The sequence below is a fragment of the Chlorocebus sabaeus genome, chromosome 22 (genome assembly GCF_047675955.1).
Source record: "Chlorocebus sabaeus isolate Y175 chromosome 22, mChlSab1.0.hap1, whole genome shotgun sequence".
Taxonomy (NCBI): Eukaryota; Metazoa; Chordata; class Mammalia; order Primates; family Cercopithecidae; genus Chlorocebus; species Chlorocebus sabaeus.
In genome coordinates, this window is record NC_132925.1 from 75,842,523 (window position 1) to 75,861,399 (window position 18,877).

The following is an 18,877-nucleotide window of genomic DNA, read 5'->3' on the forward strand; positions in this document are numbered from 1 at the left end:
ACATTCTAAGAGGGGAAATGAGAAAATTAAAAAAAAAAAAGTTCATATAAATATGCTGTAACCAGTGAATAAAATACTCCTAGAAGAGGGGACCAAGAGATCCTCCTTCTGCCTAAGGAATCCACTCTACCCATCAATTCTCTGGGGCACCACTAAGTCACATCACTTTGGTTCTAAAAAATCTGCAACAGGTCCTCACTGAGACGTCCAGAGCAGGGGACTCATGGGCACCGATGCCCTGTGAGCTAGTCCCCGCCTGCCTTTGAGCTTCACTCATCCACAGGTGGGTACATCAATTCTGACCAATGGTGACTCACGCAGCACATCCCAGAGAGCCTGGAATTTCCTGCTCCTGTGCTTGCTCACGTCAACCTTGTTGCCAACCTGGGGCCACCAAATACAGCTCTTCAGTGCACAAACTGTGTAGCCATATGTGGCAGCTCTGTCTGTCCCCATTGACACACCTCCCATTTTAGGGGATTACAAGTGATTTTTCCAAAATATTGTCTGTATTGTCCAAAAGTCAGAAGCAGGGAAATGACATCTTATCCACCTCTGTACCCACTCTAGTGCCTACCCCAGGGCTTCTTCTAGAAGCAGGAACTCAAATGATCTTTTTATGGTTAAATAGAGGATTTATTCCTTGAAAAAAATGGTGGAATGTTGCTTATGATGGTGTGACTCTTAATCCAACAACAGCAATCTCAACAGCAAGATCTGTAAATTCTAACTTTAAAATGTTTCTTGGCTGAGCGCAGTGGCTCATGCCTGTAATCCCAGCACTTTAGGAGGCAGAGGCAGGTGGATCACTTGAGGTCAGGAGTTTGAGACCAGCCTGGACAACATGGTGAAACCCTGTCTCTACTAAAAATACAAAAATTAGCTGGGCGTGGTGGTGGGCGCCTGTAGTCCCAGCTACTAGGAAGGCTGAGGCAAGGGAATTGCTTGAATCTGGGAGGCAGAGGTTGCAATGAACTGAGATCGCACCACTGCACTCCAATGTCGGCGACACCGTCTCAAAAAAAGAACAAAACAAAACAAAACAAGAACAACAAAAGTATCTCAAAGCTATGCAGTCTTCCTAGCTCTACTGCCAGATCTTACTCTCAGTCCAATGTCATCTCTTGCCTCTTAACTATTCTCCCTGCTTCTGCCCTTCTCCCAGAATTTATTCCCAGCAAATCAACCACTGAAATAGGACTGTGTTACTCTCTTACATAAATCCTGCGGTGCGCCCAAGCTGCTTCTTAGCCTGGCCTATGAATGATCAGGTTCCTGCTTATAATGCTGGATTCCTCCAGTTTCTACCTCCCTTCACTAAATACTAAATACCCTTCAGCCACACAGGCCTTCTTCAGGTCTGTGTGCTGGCTGTTCCCTCTGCATCAAACGCTCTTATTCTAGATCGCTGCCCGAGTTGCTCCTTCTTATCATTTAGGACTCAGCTCCAGTGTCACCTCCTAAGATGCCTTCTTTAAACACTCTATCTATAGGAGAATCCCATTGTCACTCTGTATTGCAAGCTTGCATTTGTAGTAGTAAGAGCAACGAGGAAAAAACCTATAGTTATTTTTAAAGTTTATCTAGTTAGTTTTGCCTGCCTCTCCAGTTAGACTGTAAACTCTGTGGCAGTAAGAATCATACTACATACCCAATGCCTGAAACAAGGTAGGTATTCAAATACTTATGATTTGCTATTGAGCAAAACTGGGCAGAAAATCAAGGTTTTTAGAATCAGAATCTTATCTTAAACACTGTAAAGGCATTATGACAATGCCAAACAACTGTATTTGGACTCTTCAACAATTAACACCCAAAATTTAGAACTATTGAACTGAGAAGTTTCAAAATCACATTTCCTTAAAAAATAAAAATAAAAAAATAAAAATAAAAATAAAAAGCCCATGTAGCCATACTGTGAGTGTAATATATAATTTTAAAATCCACTGAATACACAACCAAGGCCTCTAGAAGGAAACAAACTGGTAACTATACTGATGCAACATTTTACAAGAGATTTTATAAACTATACTTTCTCTAATTTCAATAAAAGCCAAAACATTCATATCGCTTTTAATAAAAATTTAAAAATACCCAACAACAATGGGTTAATTGTTATTAACCCATTCAGTGAATTAAAAAGTCTACCTCCTGGTGGGGGAGGGACATTATGCCCTATGCATGCCATCACTGTTCCTTAGTTTAATCTTGCTTTACCTTTTATCTTCTAATAACAATTTTTTAAATGGTTAAGCACTTACCATAATGTGATTGAAATGCCTGCGGTTTGACAACCTGATTACAGTCGTTACACACCACCAAGTAGAAATCATCATGGGCTGGACAGAAACCAAATATTGGCATGTCTGCAACAGAGAAACAGAGCATCACTCACTCATCTGGTTCTGATTGATATAAAACCATTTTGGGAAACAATACTTTCTTTTTTTTTTTGAGATGGAGTCTTGCTCTGTCATCCAGGTTGGAGTGCAGTGGCACAATCTCGACTCACAGCAAGCTCCGCCTCCTGGGTTCATGTCATTCTCCTGCCTCAGCCTCAGGAGTAGCTAGGACTACAAGCGCCCGCCACTACGCCCGGCTTATTTTTTGTATTTTTTTTTTTTTTTGGTAGAGACGGGGTTTCACCATGTTAGCTAGGATGGTCTCGATCTCCTGACCTCGTGATCTGCCCACCTCCGCCTCCCAAAGCGCTGAGATTACAGGCGTGATTGCCAGGAAACAATACTTTCTAAAGGAGTTGCCTTATTATAAAGCGTACCAGGACAAATGAACTGATGTGGTGCACCACCACTATTAGAGAGAAATCAAATCAGGCTTACACAGACACTTTAAAAAGGGTTAAAGTGCACCAAAAATAATTATTATGAGGTGAAACAGACAATCTTTTAAAAGGCAAACAATGAATACATTCGTACAATAAAGCAACATTAGATGAACTCTACCAAGAGTTAAGGGAAAGAATCTGCAACCATATAAAATGCTTCGTTCACAAAGCTGTACCATCTAATGCTTTTATTTGTTTAACTGTGCATTCTATTCTAGTTATTTGGTTCCTGGGTTCTGCGGAACAATTAAGAAAGGGAGTAGAGAGTTCAGAGAGGAGTAAAATTGGTTTGCCAGCATGTCATATAATGAAAATTATTTTCATATATTTTTTCCAAGTCATAGCAACCTCTAGTCCTTTTGCTTACATACTAATGCCACCAGAAAGACAGACTGAACTTTAGTACAAACAGCATTTCATACATTAATCAGTTTGGTTACCAAAATAGGATAGGATATGAACTGTTTGTCTAACCGTTAAGACAGCAACTTAATTAAATGCAAAAGTAAAACAAAACTATATGCATATACATGAAAACTGAAAGTAACTTGATACCTGGTAAATATGGTTAACTAAAACATCTCAACTATGAACAATTAATTATGAACAACAATTTGGGGAACAGAGCTAAAAGTTTAGATCCAGAATCTAACTTTTTAAGTATTTCCAAATCAGTGGATTTTAAACAAGCATTTTACCCCATATTCACTATTTAGAGTATCTGCAATAAATGGATAATTAGCACACTTCAATTTAAGCAAATGTTTTAGTAGATCAAATACCAAGTTTAAAGGACAAGGGGGACGATCCAAGAAGCAGATTAACGTCTGCTTTCTTTCTTATGAAGATTTAATTTCACACTTTCTCCAGCCTGGGAGATCCTGGTGGTTTTGAAGGGAGAAGAAAATTCCCTAAGGAGATGTCAAGTGATGATAATCTCTAAAATATCAAATTACTGATCTAGTAACTACACACGGCTATAGCTTGAATTTTCTTCAACAGTTTCTATTACACTGAATTGCACAGATAGCTAGCTATAATCTGAAATATAGAGTCCAGCATGATTTGGGGATGTACCTGCAGCACCGAGTAGTTTTTACGTGCTACTATTTCATTTTATCCTCACAACTACCTAGGTAGATACCATTATATCCCTCCTCTAAAGAAGAGAAAACTGACTCACAGACAGGTAAAGTACTTTGTCTAAGGTCAACAGCTGGAGTTCAATTCTGACTTACAATGTGGCTTGGATTTCTTACCTCTTGCAGACCAGAGGAATAATGATATTTAGAGATTCCTTCCAGATTCCAAAGTCAATAAAATGGAATGTCAGGGCTGACCATCTTTGACGGTATAAACTGATTAGATATGAAGCTTCCAGTAGACTACAGACTTCTGTGACTACACTTATTTAATAAAAAATAAGAGCCAAACAATATGCTATTTTCCTTGAAAGCCTGCCCACATTGAGTTAAATATAGTACATGTGGGAGAAGGGGAAAGGTTATATCTATGCAATGATATACTTGTAATAAGTCACCCAAGATTACAGTTTCTTGACATGACATTTCATTCTGAAAAATAAAATCTAAAGTAGTTTACCGTTAAGTTCCATATGCTTTTGTGCTAAATGCCTCTGATCTATCTAAATTACAGAACTGGTATAACATTCATAATTTACAACTGAAAAGTGTAAGATAGATATCAAATGAACAATTTCATTAATGAAATCAACTCAATTCGTTTTATTATTATATAGCAGTTAAAATAGTATTAAATAAACAGTCTTAGTTTAGTTTTAGGTCTCTGCAATGTGTTACTGGTGGTCTCTGATTTCCCTCAGTTCTGAATATAAAGCAATGTTACTTAAAATAGATCACTTTGCCAGATACCAGATTCTTCTGCGGACTAACCCTCTACCCCTTAAAAAATAAAGCAATTAAGAGAAATAAAAATCTAAACTGATCCTTTCAAATAAGAATTCAATTTGTCACATGATGTTTATCATGTACAATATTATTCTTTTTTGCCCTGGTTCCTTTGATCCTTTTCTGAGACTTATGACTAGTAAAACTAAAAAGGTAGGGGTTATCCTGTAAGGAACCAAGAATCTATATTTCTGTAAAAATGTCTATTTCTTCAATAACTTAAGATCAATTGCAACTGATGATAAACAGCTGACATTTATTGAGAGACTACTATGTGCCAGGCCCTATGCCAAGCAGTTCTTATATGGTTTTTCCCATTTATTTCTAATAATAACCCTACAAAATCATCCCCATTTTACTTATGGAGAAACAAACTTAGTTAATATCACTCAGCAAGAAAGTAGCATAACCAGGACTCTCGTTTGTGTGACAGGAAAACTCGGTTCTTAATTTCTCATGAGCACACTGAATTTCTCTAAAAAGCATGCACACACATGCCCCCTCTGTGGAAAGAAACATGGTATACTTAAACCCAGTTCATTCTACCCTATGAAATGCAGTTCCTTGGGCCCGGTGCAGTGGCTCATGCCTGTAATTCCAGCACTTTGGGAGGCCGAGGAAGGCAGATTACCTGAGGTCAGGAGTTCGAGATCAGCCTGGCCAACATAGTAAACCCTGTCTCTACTAAAAATACAGAAATTAGTTGGGTGTGGTGGCAGACGCCTGTAACCCCAGCTACTCAGGAGGCAGAATCACTTGAACCTGGGAGGTGGAGGTTGCTGTGAGCCAAGATCGTGCCACTGTATTCCAGCCTGGGTGAAAGAGTGAGACTCTGTCTCAAAAAAAGAAAAAGAAAAAGAAAAAGAAATTGAGCTCCTTTTATTAAAACATAAAGCAACTTTAATTTTAGCTTTCTGAATTCTTTACTTTCAGATATCCACATTTGGAAGTTAACTAGAGGATACAAAATAATTTAAATAAAATGTCTTCTTCAGGAAAAAAAAAAGGAGTTCTATATCCTTTTTCTGCACTGGGACATTCCAGGGGCCTTAGCAACAGGAACAGAGTGTGGAATGTTGTGGCAACAGAAATGAAATAATGTGTGTGTGAGGGACAGTATGTATGTTCCTAAATATTTTAAAGCATAAATTCACAATCAACCTATCTGCAAATTAACATAGGGATCTTGCTCAAATGCTATGAAAAGCTTGATTTACAACAGAAAATAAAAATATCAAATAAAAATGAGTTCATTATTCAATTAGAAAGTTTACAAAATACACTTGTAATATACAACTTGGGCCATTAATTATGTACTTGAACATATAATTTAAAAATTGTAATTGAATTAATGGATTCTAAACTAATTTGAAAGAATGGATTTTATTGTTGTGTAAGCCCTAAATCTTTCTCAGGATTTAGGTCACCCCTATGTTCCAATTAGTGAGTGGGCCAGCACCCACATCTAGGCCATCATGTACTTTGGAGACCCCAGGCCAGCATACTAGGGAAGATTAGGTTTAAGCACAAGGACACCTGGGCACAGGTATGTGGAAACTTCAGTCACATGCAGAATGAAGTCTCTCTGCTAGAAACCATACTGCAAACCGTGGTGAATGTATTTACTTTGATGTTGCTATCTCTATTTTCAGGACTTTGTTCAATAACAAGAAAATCTGAATGGTACTGCAAAGCATTTAACCTGCCCACTACCCTGCATGTCTCCCTTTTCCCATGCATCTCAAACTTCCACATGCCACTCCCACGTTTCTATCTCCAGCCCAGACTGCTCCCAAGCTCTGTCTAGTTTCACGTACCAGGCTGCCTACTAGACATTGCCATCTAGACGTCTTAATATACATTTCAAACAGAACAAGCACGTCCAAAACTTCACTCTTGACTCTTCTCTCTTGACTCTTCACTCTTCTCTGCTCCTCACCCAACAACCTTCCCAATTTGGGTAAATGATACTATTCATCCTCCAACAGCTCAAACTAAAAGCCCAGGTGTCATCTCCAACTCTCTTGTCCCTCATCACATTCAGGCCACTAGCAGACCCAGTAAGTTCTATTCTAAAACCTCCATCCACTTCTCTCCACTACCATGGCCACCACTATTAGGCCTGCCACCAGCACCCTTTCAATGAACTCTGGAAGAAGTCCCCTAAGTAGTCTACAATCCTTTCCACAAGGCTGCCAGACTGATTCTTTAAAATTCCCCACCAGATCACACCACTCCTCTGTTTAAAATTCTCTAGTGGCTTTCTACTCCTCTTGGAATAAAACTGCAGCCCTTACCCTGGCCCCCAAAGCCCCCAGATACGCGTGCACTTCCCTCTCATCCTGTTCCCTCGTTCCCCACTTCCCTCTCCTTGGCTCACTCTGCTCCAGGCACACTGACCTCCCTTCTCTCCTCAAAGAAATCTTTTTCCCAGCCAGGCTCTATGCTTACACTTCACAAGATGCCTGGTGTATTCTCACACATCAGGTCTCAGCTCAGCTGTCACCTCTTCAAAGGGCTGTTCCTTCCCCCTCCCCAGTTAGTTACTCTCTATCACTGGCACTTTAAGCAGAGTGGCTAAGAATGTGGGTCAGTATCACTCTGAATCCTGGTTCCCTCGATCAAAAGAAACGTGACCTTGGGCAAGTTATATAATCTCTTCAAATATCACTTTTTTTTTTTTTTGGACACAAGGTTTCTGTCGCCCAGGCTGGAGTGCAGTGGCGCAATCACAGCTCACCACAGCCTCAATCTCCCAGGCTCAAACGATCCTTCCACCTCAGCCTCCTGAGTAGCTAGGAGTAATCACAGGTGTGCACCACCACGCCCAGCTAATTTTATTTTTTGTAGAGACAGGGGTCTCACTATGTTGCCCAGACTGGTCTCAAGCTCCTGGGCTCAAGCGATCCTCCCACCTTGGCCTCCCAAAGTGCTGAGATTACAAGTGTGACCTACTGCGCCTGGCCAGCATTTTCTTCACGTATTGAATCGTGATGATCATAGTATCTACTTCACTGGGTACTTCAAAGGACAGAAAGACTAAGAGAGCTACTACATGCCAAAGTCTTAGAAATGCATCTGGCCCTAGTGCTCACTCAATGTTTGCCCACAGCCTATGAGATAAAAGTCATTAATGTATTGGTCAGGAAACTAAGGCGCACAGGATTGAAATCTCACAAACTGGTATATAGCATAGCCAAGGTTTAAACCCAGGTATGCTGGACTCATAAGCCCTGGTAATTTCTCCCACAATCACCTCCTCTATGCCACTCCCACTGCCAGTGCCCAAGGTCAAGGTATGGGGCCTCTACTCACCTGAACAGGTCTCCTAATAAGGCCAGAGTTTGTTCCTCTTCCAGCCTCCTCCTCCCAGCTGCCTGAGCCCACAAACTTGTAAAGCAATAATGCCACTTCTCTATTTGAAGACCCCTACTGGCTTCAAAGTGGGGCTTGGACTCTGGACCTACTTCTCTGCAACAAAGCCCCCAGCATTCTGGTCCCTCCCATCTCTCCAGCCTCAGTCAATATGCTTCTGCCTCAAGTCTCCTGGCATTCTCAGAACCTGTCTAGTTCTCCCACAATTCCTTCCTTTGGCCAGAACAGCTCCTACAGCACACAAAGCTATTCTCTCTGCTCTTTCTACAATTCCCACCATTCAACAAGAACTAGTCCCAATGTCCTCTCTGCTGGGCTCCTACTCATACTTTTTATGCCCGCCATTTCAGCCCTTCACTCACTGATTTATGGTTTATGAATAAAAATTTACAAATAGAAACCCCAGTAGTCCTGTCTGGACAGCAGACTCTTTGCCTTGCCTAGCACAGAACCTGAGAAGTACCCTATCACTGTGTGTTTATGAAGTAAATGTCTGGCATTTGGAACTTTTCTGTAACTTTCAGTTGCTCTTAGGATAAAAACAATGATCCTTGATCTGGCCCACCAGCCCTGAACAGCTTGGCCGTGCCTCTCTGCATCTGGTTACTCTGGCCTTGGTTTTGTTCCTGGAGCACACCACACTCTCTTGTTGCAGAACCCTGCGTGGTACTTGCTGTTCCTTTTGCCCAGAACTCAGTTCCCCCAGACCTGTACCTGGCTTGTTGCTCTACTTCATTCAGTCTTAGCTTCAATGTCACTTCCCCAGAGACTTGGCTAGGCAGGGCTCCTAGCCAAGCACTATCTCCCATTTGTAATCATTCATCCAGCTGTGTGAGCCTTAACTTCCTCCCACTAGACTACATTCCATATCTAGCTTGTTAACTGCTCTAGTGGCAGTGCCTAATGGTGCCTAACCTGGCTGACAGAAAGCAGCAATGAATATGTGCTAAATATTACTTGATGAATAATAATTGAAAGATTAAGTCCTTGTGATGCCACCATAAGTCAGGTTATAATTGTGCCTTTATGTCATTTAGTGACACATAGTCATCATCTGCTGGAATTGGGTATGCCATTCAGTGAGACAGAAGTTCAACAGTCTTCTCTGAAAACATTTTATACCTAGAGGCAGTTTCTAGTAAAATTTCTGTGTTTCAATGTCTGATTCTCAAATCTGCACATTGGCAAATTCTTTTGTGCTAGTGAATCCAGCACAGTGGCTAAAAGCAGTTCTGCAGCGAGACTACTTGTATTCAAATGTCTACTCTTCCTCTTACTAGCTATATGAGCATGGTTAAATTATTTAACCTCTCTGAATCTCAGTTGCTCTGTGTGTAAAATACAGTTAACAGGACCTGTGTTTCATAATACTATTGTGAATATTGAATGAACTAATCCACGAAGAGTGCTTAGTAATACTGATAGTAATCACTCAATAAATGTTAGCTCAAGAAACAAAAACATAGGTCGGGCGCGTTGGCTTACGCCTGTAATCCCAGCACTTTGGGAGGCCGAGGTGGGTGGATCACTTAAGGTCAGGAGTTTGAGACCACCCTGGCCAACATGGTGAAACTCCATCTCTACTAAAATTACAAAAATTAGTTGGGTGTGGTGGTACACACTTGTAATTGCAGTTACCTAGGAAGCTGAGGCAGGAGGACTGCTTGAACCTGGGAGGCAAAGGTTGCAGTGAGCTGAGATTGTGCCACTGCACTTCAGCCTGGGTGACGGAGCAAGATTCTCTCTCAAAAAAACAAAACCCAAAAAACAAAACCCACAAAATTGATCCACATTAGAAATGTTTGTCTCAAGGTCCATGGCTCTTACTAATTCACGGAAGTCTGGTCTACAGTAATCCCCACTTATTCATGATTTTGCTTTCTAAGGTGTCAGTTACCTGTGGTCTGAAAATATTAAAATGAAAATTCCAGAAATAACGTCTAAGTTTTAAACTGCAAGCCATTCTGAACAGCAGGATGAAATCTTGCACCATCCCATTCCATCCTGTCCAGGACATGAATCATCTCTTTGTCCAGTATATCCACACTCTCTACACTACCTGTCCATTAGTCACTTAGTAGTTATCAGATCAAATCCTGCTATTGTAGTACTGTGTTCAAGTAATACTTATTACTTAGTAATGGCCCCAAAGCACAAGAATAAGAATGCTGGCATATTGTTATAATTATTCTATTTTATTATTAATTACTGTTGTTAATCTCTTCTGTATCTGATTTATAAGTTAAGCTTTATCATAGGTATGTATGTACAGGAAAAAATATATATAGGGTTCAGTACCACCCTCAGTTTCAGACATCTACTGGGGATCTTGCACAGCATCCTCCGCAGACATGGGGGAACAACTATATATACCAATTAGCAATTGACTATTTCACAATGTGTGCTTAACTCTTAAGTGTTCTTGTGCTCCTATTGCTGGCCACACACTCCTCCCTGCAGGCCATGCAAGGGAAAGGTAGGGGAGGCATGCTGGAGCTCCAGCAACAGAGGGCCAATACTGCAAGCCAAGGGGAACCGATGTCTTTCAGCAAGGAAACCACATGATCCAGAAGGTAACTCTGGCATAAATGTGTGTTGACCTAGGTAAGGAAGGCGGCCCCCAAAGACTGATGCAATGGAGTGAGACAGGAAGGGGTTATACAACGAAAATGAGTGAAACTATACAATGAAAATAGTGGAACCAGACTGAAGACATGGTCTAGAGCACTCTGCAAAGAGCTCGGAGACCATGGATATGAGGTTAAGGCAGAGGAAGGAATCCAAAGATGAGTCTGTAGTTTCTTCCTTCTTTAGTGCAGCTAATATAAACATATGAAGTTAAGGTTAAGCACAGAATAGAAGAACTTAAGTTTACTACGGCAATAGATCACAGAGGTTAAAATACAGCCTCTGGAGCCAGACTGGCTCTGTTCAAATCCCAGCCCTGCCACTTACTGGCCTGTACCTCAATCTTCTCATTTCTAAATGGGTAAAGTCAAAGTACCTACCTTGCAGGCTACTAGGACTAAACGAATATATGTAAATGCTTCAGACAGTGCCTCCTACACAGTAAGTACTTTGGAAATTCAAGACATTTTTATCATCTTCTCCATTGTTGTCCTTTGGTCTTCGAGCTGGCCGTGCTTCCCAGGGCCTACTTTACACTCCCTCTGCTCCCCAGTAACCACAGTGATACTTTTAAATTATAAATGTCATCAGGCCCAATTAATCTCCTCAGTGGTTCTAGAATGTAGTCAGAATAAAAATAAATACTAGAGGGCCCTGCCTAACATCGGCAACCTCAAGACACACTGCTCTCTTCAAACTCTCCACTTTGGCATTCTGAAATCCTTGACAATTATGCCAATCCCACTTCAGGCCCTTTGTTAATTCTATTCCCTCTGTATGGAATGCTTTGCCTGCCTGGCTCTAGATCTGAGCTCACATTTCACTGGAAAGACTCTCCCTAAACACCCAATTTAAGGCAGGTCCCTGTGGCTTCACACAATTCTCTCTTGTCGATCAGTTATTTCTTATTTATGTTTTGGCTATCTTCTTCATTAAGATTTAAGCTCCATGAGGTCAGCGGCCACATGTGCATAGCACAGTACCTGGCACACAGGTTTTCAACAAAAAAATTTGAGAATGGCCTCTGGAATAAGACTGAGCTCAAATCCCAATCCTATCACTCATTAGGAGTGTGACCGTTGGGCAGGTTACTCTGCTCAGCACACTCACCTGTAAAATGGAGATAATAGCAGCAACCTTAAGGGTAGTTATGAGGATAAAGAGAATTACCACACACATAAAGCCTTTATAACTGTGTTTGGCATGGAGCATGTGCTATGTATGTAATACTATTACAATCATTCCTATTTTTACTATCAGTGGGGTACACTAGCCACTGCTTCAATCTCTACTGGTCTGTAGCCACTACCTCTTGTCACACTATGTATATTAAGTACTTAATGGGTGTCAGTTATTGTGGCAGGTATTCTAAATACGTCATTCATTCATTTATGTACTGAATAAATACATGAATGGCTACTCTGGCTAGGCACTATTCAAGGTATTGAGTAAATATGTCAGTGAACACAAATCACAACCCTACACAAAAGAAAAAATCCTGGGAAGTGTTAATACATATAACGAAAATAAAACAGTTTACAATTATGGAGTGCCTCCTGTGTTCCAGGGACAATGCTAAGTATTAACTCATTTTCACTTCTCAGGGTCAATATCCCTACTTTATAGAAAGCAAGTGAGGCAGCACAGACAGGTTGCCTGACTTATGTCACAGAGTCAGTAAGCAGAGGAGCTGGGATGTGAAGGTAGGCTACTCCAAAGTACATGCTCTTACTAGTACATGCTCTTACTCATCTTACTAGATGAGCTCCTTCACTGCTCAGTGCCCTTCCTGAATTATTCTCCACCTCTCCCAAGAAATCCCTGCTCTCCTGTCTCATTTCATGAAAAGTCAATCAAGCTATTCCCATCTGCTAGCAGACTCCTGCGGGTACCTCTGTACTGTCTGTTCTCACTGCTGCTCAAAGGTTTCCTGAGATGCTAGGACTCTCGGCTCCCTTGTTGGATATATTTCTAAGAAACCAGAGAGAAGTGGAAGGGTGGTCTCCACATAACAGGTTTTACTATAGTCAGTTCCAAATTTATTTCAACTGGTGACTCTGAATAGTCGGTAATCAAAAGTAGCATCGATGATATTTTTAAAGTTTTAAATTGCTGTTAAGTGAGCTTTAGTCTCAACTACGAAAGGAAAAAAGTAGAATTTTATTTCCACCTTCCATAAGCACATCTCCCAGATTCATATTATCTACTCCAATAGTTAAAGATAACTGGATTTCCCTTTGACCAAAAGATGTCAAATGATGGAACCAACTAGAGACCAATCAGCAAGCTGCTAAATGTATGAGGTCTGGCCCTGCGTAAACCAAAGCAGTCAATAAATACTGGATTTAAAGGAAAAAAAAGTGAGATGTTTCAAGTAAAAAGCAAGCAACAAAAACCACAGCAGCCGCCCTCAACCTTTTTGGCACCAGGGAACAGTTTCATGGAAGACAATTTTTCCATGGGACTGGGGCAAGGAGAGAATGGTTTCGGGATGAAACTGTTCCACCGCAGATAATCAGGAATTAGTTAGAATCTAGGAGCGCACAACCTAGATACCTTGCATGTGCAGTTCATGATAGGGTTCACACTCCTGTGAGAATCTAATGCCACTGCTGATCTGACAAGAGGCAGAGTTCGGGCTGTAATGCTTACTCCTCTCCCTCTCCCAACCCACCCACCCCGTACCCTGGCTCCTAACAGGCCACTGACAGACCAGTGCTGGTCTACAGCCCAGAGACTGGGGACTCCCGCACCAGAGGACCAAGGAGCTAGAAAGATGAAAATACTAATATTAATTACTCACTAATTACAAATGGCCAATATTATCATAGTGACCCCTAACAGATAAGAGTTACAATGTTTACATTGTCATTGCTTGTACTGAAATTGAGATAAAATGCTTGGGATAGAATAGAGTAGACAAGTATCAAAATCCTGAGGAACTCGCGTTGGGACTGGCAGGTGGGGCTACAACAGTGACCAACGTGGCAGTACACATGACAGGTTGTCTCACGGATTCCTTAAGCTACTCCTCAAAATACTTTCAGCAAATCCTGACCTCTCAAGTCAGAAAACAAGCTTTCAATGCCATGTGTCCTAAATCTGGAAGTGCCTATCAAAAACCTTATAAATCTTGCCTGCATCCCTACCATTTGGACAAGCGTGTAGTCTAGGGTAGGATACGGGCTCTAAGAGTCTATCACTTAGCTTGGTTTTGTAACCTCCAGCAATGTACTTAACCTCTAGGCACATCTACGCACACAGTTTCTACATCTGAAAATGATAGTATCAACCTTCGTTGACTATTGGACTGAATGAGGTAATTCACGTAAAAAGTTGAGGTCTATATCTGTCTAAACACAGTAAGCAGAGTGTACACATAAGGGCTCGACAAAGAACAGTGTTTGTTACTATTATTATTATTGTGGTTATGGTTATAATCTCATGACTCAGTTAAGAATACCATTCCTTCTTTTGTTCATTGCAACACCACATCTGCCAGGTATATTGTGTAAATTCCATAGCTCTCATTCAACTTAGAACAGAATTAATTACGAAATGGCATTGGCTACTGACCTGTCTTTACGTTTTTAAATGGTTGATGTAGCATTTATGTCTGCCATAAGGCTCCCAGCCTTGGCTGAGGGGCTGTGTGTGTGTGTGTGTGTGTGTGTGTGTGTGTGTGTGTGTGATGGGGCATGGCTTCAATGCTCCAGCAGGTAGTTTATGACTCTGTTTTAGCCTTCACTTCCTGCTTGTATACAGCCTCCAGGTTAGCAAGAGGTGAGAGATTAGGGCCTTCTCAGGTCCTTTCTGGGCATGTGCACAACTCTACACATACATGTGGTTTTCTGGATTCCCAGGAGTATGGTGGAACTCTTTAAAGTCCCCAACTGACAACTCATTCCCCAGTGTTTCCTATTTACTTTTCTTGTCAGCCTCTTGTTAGCCCCACTTGACATTACCATCACAAGCAACTGTGACACTGAAGAATCACTGCTGATTTTTTTTTAACACCATAGGAATAGGTCACAGAATGAGCTCAGAGCTAGCCCAAATAAAGATAAGCCCTAAGAACCGGGCTTTTCAGGGAGCTACCAGATAAGTCAGTGACAATTCTCTGAAAATAAGGCTTTGGGGGAGCTCCAAACCCATTTCGTCCCCTCCAGTGGCTGCTAGACTGCTGGCTTTCACAGCTACCCTAGTTGTAAAGCTGCTGGTTTTCAAAGTTACTGTTGAGTTGGGGAGGAGGGGTTGAAATAGGGCAAGTTAAAACACTACCGAATTCTCTGTACTTAGGGATTCTGCCATTTTTCTTGAATATATGCTCATCAGAACTTGCAAGCCTTTGGGGTTAATTTGCAGAATTCTAAAGAAGTTGATTTTGATGATTCTTGCCAGTGTTTTTATTGCTTTTATGGCAGAGCAGATTTTTGGAGGTCCTTACTCTGACATTCGTTAGTGCGTAATAGAAGCATTTTAATGGAGGATAATATCATCAGTTTGTTTATTATTATGTTCAACATTGCTTCAACTATAGTATGGAGAAGGGAGGTGCTTGGTTTAAAGTGGAAGTGAGGAGGTCAGTCAAGAGCTGTCTGCAGCAGTACAGGGTAAAAGACATGGGGGTGGCAGTGAGATGACAGAGAAAGGATTCCAAGATATTTAGAAAGAACTGTTGACATGACTTTGTAATAGCCTGGATACAAAGGTGGTGAAGAGAGGATGCCATGCTTCCCATCCTGCAGAACAGGATGGGATGGATAAGAGGTATCGGTCTCTGAGAAGGAATCCTGGAAGAACGCCAGGTCTCAGAATGAAGCACATATATATGCGACATCTAAGTTCGAAGGGCCTCTGAGACAGCCAAGATACTGAGAAGCCATCATCTTGAAGATTCTCCCCTAGTTTTAGGCAAATGTCTTATAAATCAAGTCCTAAAACTTTATTTCTTCCATATGCAAAAAAAAAAAAAATTTTTTTTTAAAGGCAAGGCACATACACTAAGTATAAATAATTCAAAGTCACCCAGGAATTTAAAATACGGTTCCAAGAATGATGAGAAGCATGCATTAGTATCTGAAACTACTCATTGCTTACACTCAAGTGAATTAAAGTTTTCCCCCAAGGCAGCTTTATTTAAAGAGAAGTTACAATAAAAATAAAGATAAACCTCCTCTGTCTAAAAGATTCTGTTGCACTCATACACATCTTAATGCTTTCATTGATGCTTGTGAAAACAATTCAAATCAATCAGACTCCTTCACTTTTCCACTCATTCCATAAATACTCACGGTGCCTCACAGTTTGACAGCATTTGGTCAGACCAGTTCCTATAAGGGTGAACTGTTCTTTTGGTTTTAATGCCAACTTCTCTGAACATTGTACCTTTTTAGCTCTGAATGCATTTTCTTTAGGTCTCACTTTATGCATAAAACCCATCTGTACAGCTGCTTTCTCTGGTTTGGAAAGGGGAGGGGAGAGATTTGTAAGGCAACACTGAAGAGGAGAAAGGGGAGTGTTAACTTCTGGTTAATTACTTCTACTCCTAATCCTTCTTAATATTACAAAGCCTTTTTCTGTTTAAACAGATTAGGTGCAGTTTATTACCACTGGGAAATACTTAAATGCAAGTTTGTTTTGACTGTTAGTTCATTTGCTTATTTCTGTTTCAAAAACTAGAAGACCTAATGGCAATACTTTCATGAGAAAGTATCATGCATTCTCTTATCTCAGTTTTACTTCTTCAGACTTTGCAGTTTCACTATTTGTCCTTCCAGGGGAACCTGGTCAACATACCTGAACAAGGTACTCAAAGCACGTTTTACCACAACCATATGTAAACATATGTGGTTGGCAGATAACACCTTGACCAGCTAAAGTTCAGATTGATGTCTCAACCTAAACACCTATTTCTCCCCAGATTTGCTTTGAGTGCTTCTAAAGTAAAAGGTCAGGCAAATGTTTAAAATACAATATAACAACAACAGCCACCAGGTCAAACATTTATTGAGCACTTAATGGGCCAAACAGTGTGCTAAGTACTTTACATGCTTTGTGTTATGTAATCCTTGCAACCCTGTAGCACAGGTACCATTCTTAACCCCAGTTTACAAATGAGGAAACAGGCGCTGAAAGATTAAGTAACTTGTCCAAGATCACACAGCTGACAAGAGGTGGGGCTGGTGTTAAAGGTTAAAACTAGTTGACTCCTGATCCCAGTACCTAACCAGCATGCAATGATATGTCATTGGTTACAAAGCTTCATTCCTTCCTCCAACACATATTTACTAAGGGTCCCACTATGTTTCATCCCTAGGGAAGAGTAAACAAGTAACTTAAAGATTCAGCTCTTATAGAAGTGACCCAGCTTCTTACATTACAAATATTGTTTACTTTAAGACACTTGCGTATGTAAAACTATTCACATAAGTTACTTTATACATAATACTACTTAAAATTCACCACTGGCCTAATAAACCTCTATTACCGCAAATTATGGTATACAAAAAAATTATATTGAAAATGATTTGAGTAGGGGTTGAGTTTCAAGTATGTTCAATTGAGGCATAAAGCATTCAAGTATTTTTGAAAAAACTCATGTGACAATCCACATTTCCTCCCCACATTCAGCACTTAAAGACAACAAGAAAAAGGAACTTTATGGGCTAATAAATGGAAACCAACAGAAACTACTCTTTTCCCCTACTAAGCCTTTGGTCTATTTTATTTTTGTTAACATATTTTCTGTCCTCCCTCATTTCTGAAAAACAGTCGACACACTGCCTTATTTATGTCCATGCTTATCAGTAATGACATGGCCATATCTCTGCAAACAGTTGGTTAATTAATTTGTACCCCCATCTTCTGGCAGCCTGCCTATGCAACTGAATAGCAAAAATAATTACACTAGGCTAGGCAGGAACATTTTCACTCTTATTTTTTAGACTTCTTATCACTGAGCTTGTTGCCTTTTTTTAAATGAGTTTCAGTTGTAGAACACTTACAAATTAGATTGTGGTCATTTGAAAATTATGTTTTCATTCTTTACTATAGCCTGAATATTCCACTGGGACTGAAAGGGGCAGACTAGAAAATGGACCAGCCAGTCAAAGGTACAAAATATGGGCTAAGTAGATTCATGGATAAAAAAAAAAATCCAGCTGTATTCCAGGGGAGATCATTATCTCTTTCATTATATTATAATCTGAGGTTAAATCTATCAACAAATATTTACCTAGAACCTATCACAGGCAGTCCCCCCTACTTTCCTACACAAAACCATATGTGAGAAAGTCAAACAGGAGGTTATTAGGATCCTGTATGCCCCACCTCAAATCACAAAATTTCTAATTAGATCTCACCTTTGGGACTCAGTCTGCAGGGATGTGTTTCTAGCACTTCAAAGGTAAACACAATAGATTGTCTCTCGACTAGCGTAAGACCACCTAACGTATAACTGAGGTCATAAGTTACTGCATGTATAATGATTTTCCTCTGTCTTGATTTTAGTAGCAGGGTTCCATTTTAAGGGAGGATTCAGTTGGCTAAAGTCAGCTAATATAATCCTTGAAAATTTCTCAGACACCACATGGAGGCCAACCAGTTAAGACCTACACAGTAAGTTGTGTGACTGATGTTAGCACAGATGGCTGTTTCAACTAGATGAGATAGCTGGCTTGCATTTAGTGGCCTTATTGTATGAAAAAAAATCCATATAATTAAATACCAGAATCACAGGATAATGTGATGCTTATACTTTGAGAGACTTGCAGGAATTGAGACTGAATAAGGGAAAAGCGACTAACTTCCACAATTATTTGTGTGTTTACTGTTTTTTTTTTTTTTGCATGAAATTTTTTTATTTTTTTTTATTTTTTATTATACTGTAAGTTCTAGGGTACATGTGCACAGCATGCAGGTTTGTTACATATGTATACTTGTGCCATGTTGTTGTGTTGCACCCATCAACTTGTCAGCACCCATCAACTCATCATTTACATCAGGTATAACTCCCAGTGCAATCCCTCCCCACCTCTCCCTGTAATAGGCCCCGTTGTGTGATGTTCCCCTTCCCGAGTCTAAGTGATTTCATTGTTCA

The 18,877-nt window shown here is 40.4% G+C and overlaps 1 protein-coding gene across 9 annotated transcripts in view; it reads right to left on the reverse strand.

The window, feature by feature from the left end:
- Positions 1 to 18,877, reverse strand: part of ATXN7 (ataxin 7) — a 142,217-nt gene that overhangs the window by 48,986 nt on the left and 74,354 nt on the right. For all 9 annotated transcript variants that reach the window (XM_073009968.1, XM_038003695.2, XM_073009963.1 and 6 more), the window contains one exon: positions 2,262 to 2,366. In XM_073009968.1, the coding sequence (XP_072866069.1) occupies positions 2,262 to 2,366 (105 nt within the window). The remainder of the gene's footprint in view (positions 1 to 2,261; positions 2,367 to 18,877) is intronic.